Source organism: Theobroma umbraticum, unplaced genomic scaffold (genome assembly GCF_002168275.2).
Source record: "Theobroma umbraticum cultivar Fairchild unplaced genomic scaffold, ASM216827v3 scaffold_12.0, whole genome shotgun sequence".
Classification (NCBI taxonomy): Eukaryota; Viridiplantae; Streptophyta; class Magnoliopsida; order Malvales; family Malvaceae; genus Theobroma; species Theobroma umbraticum.
The window spans coordinates 2,426,515-2,436,842 of record NW_018397272.1 but is presented as its reverse complement, the minus strand read 5'-3'; the positions used below and the strand labels follow the sequence as shown (position 1 = coordinate 2,436,842).

General features: G+C 28.7%; 1 protein-coding gene across 1 annotated transcript; it reads right to left on the bottom strand.

Annotated features, from left to right (window-relative positions):
* Nucleotides 1-8,143: 8,143 nt before the first annotated feature.
* On the bottom strand, nucleotides 8,144-10,105 carry LOC110426780 (NAC domain-containing protein 92-like). The gene is made up of 3 exons (XM_021442084.2): nucleotides 9,453-10,105; nucleotides 9,058-9,335; nucleotides 8,144-8,964 (listed from the first exon to the last, which is right to left on the bottom strand). The coding sequence occupies exons 1-3, from the start codon at nucleotides 9,637-9,639 to the stop codon at nucleotides 8,401-8,403; spliced, it is 1,029 nt and encodes a 342-aa protein (XP_021297759.1). The 5' UTR covers nucleotides 9,640-10,105; the 3' UTR covers nucleotides 8,144-8,400.
* Between the last annotated feature and the right edge of the window lie 223 nt (nucleotides 10,106-10,328).

The window sequence follows — 10,328 nt, the reverse complement described above, 5'->3', positions numbered from 1 at the left end:
TTAAATATTAAAATATGTGAAATTGTTAAATATTTATTTTTAATAAATTAATTAATTTTTTAAAAATAATTAATTTAAATTATTTTGCAAAAATATTAATTAATTAGTTAAGTTGGCACACAATCTAACATTTTTTTCTTTCTTTCATTTTTTTCTTTTATTTCTTCCTGCACCGATCGTCCTTCCAATGGGCCCTTCTTTTTTTTCTCTCTCTCTCTCTTTCCTTGTTGCTCTCCGGTGATAGGCTTTTCTTTCTTTTTGTCTCTTTTCTTTTTTTTATTTTTGGGGTATTTTTAAAAATAACCTTTAAAGATATGATATTTTCAAAAATAGACCTCTTTATAATTTTAACTATTTTTAATAAAGTTGGATAAAATTACCTTTAATGAAATTATATGCTATGATGTTACAAGCCATGTACAAAAGCATTTTACACACCATGTTGAAAAAAAAAATTGTTGTTATATATCATATACAAAAACATATTACATACTATAATTAAAAAAGGTTGTTACATGCCATATACAAAAACATGTTACACACCTTGGTTAAGAAAGGTTGTTACACACTATGTTGAAAAAAAATATTGTTATTATACGTCATGTACAAATATATGTTACACGCTATGGTTGAAAAAGGTTGTTACGTGCCATGTTGAACAAAATTTTTCTTATTACATGTCACGTACAAAAACATGAAACACATCATGGTTAAAAAAGGTTGTTACACACCATGTTGAAAAAAAAAATATTGTTGTTACATGCCATATACAAAAATATATTATATGCCATGTTGAAAAAAATATTGTTGTTACATATCATGTTCAAAAATAGTTTGTTACGCTTTAATATATAAAGTTTTATTGTTACTTACGAATCAAAACTTCAAATCTTCTCAACTCTCTTCATTTTTTTTATTTTTTTGACAATTTGACACTGATTAAAGTGTTTCTAACATGTTTTCATAAATCAAACTATAAATATTTTTTTATCAAACACCTATTTCAACTAAAATCAAAAAAAAAATTCTTTGAAAACCTAGATTTATAAATTTCAAATTCTTGAGTTTATTGGTGTCTAGGTCTTGAATTAATCCAATTCAAAACTATTTCAAACATCTGTGATCATTTCTATCATTTTAGTTTTATCTAAAATACCTAAAAGTCAATTCTTCAAATAGCCATCCACCCCAAGCATATCAAAGCATCGCTTGGTGTTTTGAAAACGCAAGAGAAAGAAATCTGTGAGTGTGGGAGAGAGAAATCAAGAGCATAGTAGATGAATGCCGAAAAGAAAAATCGATAAAATTGGAGAGAGTTGGATGATGAGAGAGAGAAATCGAAAGCACAAATGAAAAAAAATTGTGATGAATGGTTTAATTTATTTGAAATAGTTTCAAGGGTATTTTTGTTAAGTCATGATTAAATATAGCTAAAAATAATTAAATTTATTTTAATGGTTTTTTTTTAAATATCTTTATTAAGGAAGGTTACTCCTCACAATTTTCTCTTTATTATTCTCTCTTTCCTCCTTGTTTTCTAGTAATGGGCTTTTTTTTTTTTTTTACTCTTTTCTTTCTTCCTTGCTCCCATCACCATATGAAAATGGTGCCCCTCTATCCTCTATAGAGAGTTTAACTCATGGGGCTTGTACATCTCATTAACTTTATTCACAAAAAGAAAAAATCCAAAAGAACCTATCAATCACACAAAAGTGAAATTAGATAGTAATATGCTGGTAAGCGGCTAGGGTTCTACAATTGGCAATCAGAAGAAGAAGAAAAAGAAAAGGAGGAGTAGATAGAAAAGGGTCAGGGTGGACAATTTGAAAAATAAAATATATCTTTCCCTCTATAAGGGAAAGTTACTTCCCCTCTGTAAGGGAGGGAAATGACATTCCCTTCTTTCGTTGCAACGATATTGCAATGGAATTAGTTTACCATTCACTTTACACAAATCAAACATTGTAAATTGATTACACCTAATTAAGTTACAGGAGTCTCTCTTATTTGCACTATCCTAAATGCAACTTCAGTAACATTTGGTATAAGAAAAATAGGAACCCATTCCTTACAATTTGCCTAATTAAATTACATTATAATATTTATTTTCTAACAAGCCACTATAATATAATATTGCAATACAATATGTGATTGTAATCCTAAACTAATATAATCAGATTGCATGGCACTCTGTAATATTTTTAAAAATATTTTTATCCTTTAACTTTGTTACTTTATTAAATACATTTTATAATGTTATAATTTTTTTATATAGATTTTGAAGATGTCTTTTTATTATTCTTAATAATCAATAAAATTTATATTTTCTTTTAAAAGAAAAAGAAATTAAAATAATATATATAATATAAAAAATTGTATTAAGAAGTGAAAATAAAATATATAATACTATAATAAAAAATAAAAATAAAATATATGACATTAAAAATATATTTAAGTAATGATATTATATAAAAATTAATAATAAAAAAATATTAATATATTAAACATGTATTTTAATAAGTAGGGGTAATTCGAAAATTGACATTACATTACCAGTAATGTACTTGTAAATCAAATACTACAATGTTATCTTTCTTGCATTTTAATCATTACTTTACTTATATACCAAATACTACAATATTATCTTCTCTGCAATTACATTACTTGTAATCATATTATCTATAATCATATTATAGTGTAAAGTACCAAACACCACCTTAGGGTAAAGTTAAGAAAGGTTTATAAGGTCATTTTATTATTTTTTATTTATATTAATTATTTAATAAAAAAATTATTTGGAAAAAACTATTAATAAAAAATATTTAATCAATAAAATATTTTAAAACTTTTAAGGGGCCACAACCCCATAATTATGCTACCATCCACCCCTGTCTCCATGTGAGATTTCTCATGAGCTACTCTAACCATGTGAACAAAAAAAAATCTTAATCACTTGTTTCTTTAATTCCTCCCTTTTAAAGTTTTTGTTGCCACATATACATGATCATATGACAAAAGCAATTGAAATGGGTGGTGACATAGAATGTCATGTAGAAAGTTGGTCATCTTTTAACAATTAAGTAGGGATAGTAATGGGTACCTTATTATAAGATACCCGTTAGTACCCTACCAGGTTACATTGAGTTAGGATACCTTATAATTGGGCTTGGAATGAGTTAGTGTAGTGATTTCACTACTCGTATCAGATTATGCGAGTACCCGTCCCGAACTCGTTCTCAATACTCGTTTATATATATTTTATTGTTATTTAAATGGTTAAATTAAAAATAATCAACATTAATATATTTATTAAAAGCTGAAAATATATTAAAAAGTATAATTACTCAAATTATTAATGTGATGACATTAATATATTTAAATTAAAAATTATTAGATGTTAATTATGTTTAAATAATATGAATATCATATCATATCATATTACAAAGGAATATAATTACTATTATATATATACTTGAAACATAAATATATTTACTTTTTTATTTTGTGTTAGCATGACAAAAATTATAACTTATAAGATATATACTGAAAAAGAGTTTTTGAGATTAAAATAGTTTTAGGACTTAACTATTTTTTTAAATTTCATGTAATTAAAGACAAACTTATATACTTAATTAAATTAATTCATTAAATTATGATTATTAATTAACTTGAAATGTTTTTTAATATATACATTATATATATTGGGTTCATTTATAAGAAATATAATTACTATATTATATATATACTAATACTTTTAGTATATATATTCTTTAAATATAAATATATTTACTTTCTATTTTATATTAGCATTATAAAAATTATAACCTGTAAAATTATTAATTATAATATATGCCCTTTTGTTTATAAAGACTTGTAATATACAAACCTTAAGAGAAGTTGTGAGATTATAATAGTTTTGAGACTTAGTTATTTTTTTTAATATCATGTAATTAAGGATAAACTCATATAATTAATTGAATTAATTCATAAAACTATAATTAGTAATTACCTTGTACTGTCTTTTAATATATTTACTTTATATATATTGGGTTCATTTATAAAAAATATAATTACCATTATACATATAGTAAAATACTTTTAGTGTGTGTGTGTGTGTGTATATACATTTTAAATATAAACATATTTACTTTCTATATTGTGTTAATATTACAAAAAAATAACTTATAAAATTATTAATTATAATATATATACTTTTATTTATATAAACTTATAATATATAAATTTAATTATCTAAAAAGAAGTTGTGAGATTAGAATAGTTTTGAAACCTAGCTATTTTTTTTAATATCTTGTAATTAAGGACAAACTCATATAATTAATTTAATTAATTAATGAAACTATGCTCTCTTTTTTTTTTTAAATTTGAAAGTATGATTGTTAATTAACTTGTAATATCTTTTAATATCTATACTTTATATATATTGGGTTCATTTATAAGAAATATAATTATTATTATATATATACACTAAAATGCTTTTAATATATATATCCTTTAAAGATAAATATATTTACTTTTTATTTTGTGTTAATATTATAAAAATTATAACTTATAAAAGTATTAATTATAATATATATATATACACACTTTATAGTTTATAACTTGTTATGTCGTTTAATACATACTCTTTATGTTATATATTATGTTCATTTATAAAGAATATAGTTACTATTATATAAGTTAATAATTACTAAACAATAAAATAATATTGATTTATATTATATATTATGTTCATTTATAAACACGATTTCTAGTTTTTTATTATTTAAATTTAAATATTATTATTTGTATTTTTATTAATTTAATTAGTAGTTAATTATATAAAATATGTAGAAAAAATATTATTATATATGGATACAAGTTGAGGTTCGAGTTTGGGTAATTAGATACTCATGAAAAATATTTTAATAATTTTTTTATCTAATCGAATTTTTAAATGAGATTACGGTAATTATAAGATAGTTAGAATGTATTAGAATTAGGGTTATGATAGTAATTTTTAAAATTATTCAAATAGTTAATAGAATTTAGATATTTAATTTTTTATAAGGTTAAGGTTCAAGTATTTCAAAATTAACGAGTATCTTACCCGTTAACAACCTTACAATTAATTGATGAAATCAATAATATTTATAAATATTAGTGAGCAAAATGTTATTTTTTTAAAATTTGATGATCAAAATAAAATATTTAAAAAATTTAAGTGATTAAAAAAAATGATTTTAAATTTAATGCTAAATAAATGCCACTAGAGTACAAAAACATGGTGATGCAAGCAAAACCTGAAATCATGGTGTCAACAAGGAGGGAGGCTCAGACCCACATGCCACGTTCCAACCATTAGTGTGGTTCTCCTCCATGTTCAATCTTGCCTAACTATATATTTTTCCCACCTCACTTTGCCCAATTTCCTACCCCACAACTTTGGAGTTTCTTGAACATGAAAGTTCGGTTTTTGCTTAGGTTTGCACTGTTTAGTTAGTGAACTTAACTATCTTTACTAACCACAAAAATAAAAAGACAAACCAGATTTCATGTCAAATATCTTTGTTAGAATTAATATCTACATGGGTTTGGACCAATTTCGCAAAGTTTTAATCAATATAAGAGAGAATAAGGTTAAATTGTGTAATTATGGGTTGAAGTAGTGGACTTTATTTTTATTTAATAATTTATAAAACTTGAATCAAATGTACTTTTTAAAATTGTCGATATCGATCTAATCATTATCATTATTAAAATTTTTCATTATCTATACAAAGTATACTTATGTGATAAATTCATGGTAATGTGGCATATTATATATATATATCATGTACATAAAAAATAATTGTACCAAATGGTGCTCCGTGTTAACAAATAAAACAAAGCTATTATTACTGGACAAAGTTATCTCACTTTTAATGCAACAAAAATACTTAGTTGAGTAGAACAAATAACCATCATTTTAAGCTTCTTTTGTGGTAGAGTTAAAATAAAAGCATTATCCAATCAAACAATAATGGAAAAAACAAACAGCACCAGGCTTATTCAAGTACCTAGTTGAGCAAGGGTCCCCAAACTTAAATGCTGAAGTTTTTGTCTGTTCCTCCCACTAATTGACAAAAATTGAATCTGAGTACCCCAAATAAAAGTTATCCACTCAATTAGTAAAACGATTAAGAAACTAGAAATCTTGGCTTCCCATTAGATGGTGAAAATCATTACGTGCAAGGCTTAAACTGAAGGAATTAATCATGTGGGTTAATTGAGAATCTATTATATCCTCCACAGATAATTTATGCAGTATTCTAAGAATATTATTTGAATTGTTTGACTTGAGATTGTTACTGGTTCGAGGCATGGACAAAGAGATTGTTTTCATTAGGTTAGCTGTTGCTGTAATGTTCTTTCCATCAACTAGCTTATGTAACAACGAAATAATCTTCTTTTGTCTTTTTATTCATTTTTCATCTCTCGTTTTGATTCGAACACAAAATTTATTCATTGTTTTATAAAATATTAATTAGCACATCGAGTATAAGTGGCTGCAGCAAAGTTCTTCAAATGCCATATCCTCACATATATTTTGTCAAAGAGATATATAGTATGCAAACAAAGGGGGAAATGAAGAAGACTAAAGAAAATGGTGATAAGAGATCACCTGCAAGAGGCAAAAAAAAAAAAAAATGGTTTCCATAAAACCTTTAGCTGAATATACGTTTCATTTGTTTGTTTCTTTTCATAATAGACATCACTCACTATGGTCTGCCTTGGAAGTATTGTAGAATGTCTATGTTGAATTATTGAATTACTTCCTATGAAATAAGTACTGACAATAACATTTCAGGTGGCATTGGTTATTGCAAAGTAGGTCCCATGCAATCTGATATGACAGATTCTGAGTGCTTGCACTGAAGACTTTTTTAAGAGAATTTACTGTTAATGTTATGCTCATGTTTTACTCATTTTGGTGGAGCTGTTAGCTTTTCACTTTCCAATCATCTTCTTCTTTTCTATTTTTCGTTTTTTGATTTTTAAGGGGAGATCATGCCTGTTAAACTGAGTCTGAAGTCAGAGCAAGCAAAGTTAAACCAAGATTAAACAATGAGCAATCAAGTGCATTCTCACGCAGCAATTAGAGCCTGGACCCTGGAGCAATATTGCAGAATAATGAATATGCAACTTTTGCTAGTACTCTCTCAGCAGAATCTCTACATTTAAAACTTTTCTGGCATTGGTTCTTTAATGAGAATCACATTCAAAACACAATTGGTCATCTCCCCTTATCCTTTTCGGCTTAGTAAAGAAAGTAAAACTTCTGACATTTTAGGTACATTGGATACCTAACTAGATAGGGTACAAAGCAGTGATTAGGATCGCCTTAGGGCGCCCTACTGACTAGTCCTAGTTCCCCCATTGGAAGTCTAATCAACATGCTGTAGCAACCTCTGAATTGGAAGGTTTTCCAACTATATCAGACCAAGATATCTTCTCCTCAGACAGAAAGTATCGCTTTAAATGTCCACAACAACTTCAAATTTTCGCAGGTAGCCAACCCTAGTTAATCCCCCTTCTCAAACCACACGCACAGCAAAAGGCCATTGTTCAAACTTTTTAGCACGTGTTGTGCAAGGTCTTGAGGTTAGAGGTTGCATACATGAAGGAATATTATGAGGACTTATTGGCTCTTTTAAATGGGGACACTTTTCTTGCGGTGGGAGGTGAACTAGGGAAAGATGTTAATGAGACACAATGAAAGCTGTTGACTGATATGATTGACCTGAATAGCCAAGTACAATCATACCAAAATTTCAAATAATACCAAGTCAGCGAAATATTTGTTCTAAGGAAAGTTCAAAGGCTGTAAAATTCTTTGGATGACACGCTATATTCTAGAGCATTTTGTCATTTATTCTTAATCATTGATGAACTCTTGGTTGGTGGCCTAACATGTGACATAATCCAGAGAGAGAGAGAGAGAGAGAGAGAGAGTTGCTAACTAATCTACCAAAAAGAGCAAGCATTAACACGTAATAATTGGGTTATCAGATTCATAAACTCCAAATCTTGTTAGTTTCAAGACATTAAATTTTCAAGTTATAAAAGCCAATGCACTGTTAAAATTTTTTCCACGCATTCGAAATAAATAAATCAAGCTTATGCACTATATTTTACATGGCTAGAATTACAATATTTTTGTCATGAAAGAAATTTGACACTAATGAAGCCATGACATAATAGTGAATTGGCGATCAAAAGTATAACTACTTACAGGACATGCATTTTCTTTACTTTCCTACTATTGTGAAGCAAACAACCTATACACACATAAATTTCGTGACAATAATATTCCAGAAAATCTTATTTCTTTTTTAACTCTTGTTTAGATTTTTCAATCTTTCAAATCTTGTAACTCCAAAGGCAACCAACGTCTGCTGGTCCTGCAGAACATGAAGGATCTTGAATCATTTCAGGGTTCGATACGACTGAATCCTGGGAGAACTCTGCTTTCGAATTCTGCTTCGAGTTCACTCTAGGACTTTCAAGTAACATTTTCAATATGGAATGGTCTTGCATCCAAAAAGAATCTGAGTACTGCAAGTTCCAAATGTTTGGAATAATTTGGTTGGTGTATGCAGAGCTTGGCAGGAAGGTTTTTGACAAAAGAATTGAAGTAGGTGACATATCAGAGGAAGATGAAGAAGCTAGAAGAGAAGTGTTGAAGCTATCAATCATTTCTTCCGGTGTTTTCTGGTCCTCCATGGGATCGGAGAAGCAGGTCACGTGAGATGTCTCGCCAGCACCAGTTCTTGTTTCGCTGTTGTGTGGTGAACAATCCATTAATGGAGGCAATACTGCAGGAGGCAAATCGTTCCCGTAGGAACCCAATCTTGAAAATCCTGAAATATGTATTTTTTTGCCGCCAGGACTCTTTTGGAATACTCTGCAGATAACCCACTCGTTCTGCAAAGCAATAAGGAAAGAAGAGTCAGGAACATTACCAAGATAAAGAGTGAAACCCGAGCAAACAGAGGAAAACAGAGCAATGATTTTTACCTTGGCTGTTTTGGGGAGATTGTATATTGAATATTTTCCTTCTAAACGATATTCATGCATGACCCAGTTGGTTTTCTCTCCTTTCGGTGCTCTCCCTCTGTAGAAAACCAAAGTTTTCTTCATTCCAACAAGTGTTTTAGCCTTGAAAATCTCTTTATCTTTGCCTGTTGCTTTCCAATAACCGGCTTCGGTAGCCCGGTTTGTTCTCAAACCAGTAGGGTACTTTCTGTCTCTAACACAGAAAAAATACCATTCTTTTTCACCCATTTTGGCTTTCCCTTGTTTCGAACAAACACAAAGCATAAATTTAGAATATATTCTGTGCTCAAATCAGTAATCACCCTATTAAACAGAGAAAAACAGAGAGAATATGACTTGGGAGACCGGAGACTTACAAGGCAAATCCCAAGGCTCACACTTGTTCAAATCAACCTCACCAATAGCTATAGCACGGAAACAGCTATTCAGGACCTTGTGGGAAAGATAGTGAGTTATCAACTCTTCATCAGTAGGGTGGAATCGAAATCCAGGAGGCAATTCCATCTGCTCATCTTCCTTTCTAAAGCTAGAAATGTTTTCCATTCAAATAGAATAAAAAAAGGAAAAAAAAAGAAACCTCTCTAGAGGCCAATTCAACACCCAAACCACAAAAATCTTTAAAAACCTTGAAAAGCAGAACTACCAGTAATAGACTAAAAGCTTCACGAACTTTCAAGATTGTACTTCTAAAAGGTCACCAATCCTTGCAACAAGAAGAAAACGAAGAAAACCCAAACTAAAAAGCAATTCAAAGCCCTAAGAAAGTGCTAAAGAAAAGAAGAAAGTGCCAAAAGGAAGAGAAAAAGAGAGGAAGACACGAACAGAAAAGCTTGGACTGGAGAAATGAAAAGGTGGTGGTGCTAAGAAGAAAAGGAAGTGCTGTGAGGAACAGAAGCCCCTAAATACAGGTTTTTGAGGGAGAGAGAAGCGTGGGTTATAAGGCACCAGGTGGATAGTTTCAAGCTTTCAGCTCTCCCTCACCTTTTCTGTCATAATTTTTCTTCTTCATTTTGACCAGGAACGTAGGAACATATATCAGCTATATTACCTACATGTGAATCTGATAATAATGCTTTTTTTTTTTTGAGGAGCATAATGAATTAATCCTAGTTGAATAATCATTTGGTAAAACAAAAACCAATTTGTGTTGGATTCAAAGTCTCTTTATTAGTTGTTATCTGTTTAACCAAAGTCATCTACTGTTCAATAGAAAACCACTCCACAGAAAAACC

Excerpts from the sequence above, each read along its gene's own strand:
- LOC110426780 (XM_021442084.2), bottom strand. The coding sequence starts at position 9,639 with ATGGAAAACATTTCTAGCTTTAGAAAGGAAGATGAGCAGATGGAATTG. Across the intron at positions 9,336-9,452 it reads TGAGCCTTGGGATTTGCCTT|GGAAAGCCAAAATGGGTGAA; the intron begins GTAAGTCTCCGG and ends GTTCGAAACAAG. Across the intron at positions 8,965-9,057 it reads ATCTCCCCAAAACAGCCAAG|AACGAGTGGGTTATCTGCAG; the intron begins GTAAAAATCATT and ends ATTGCTTTGCAG.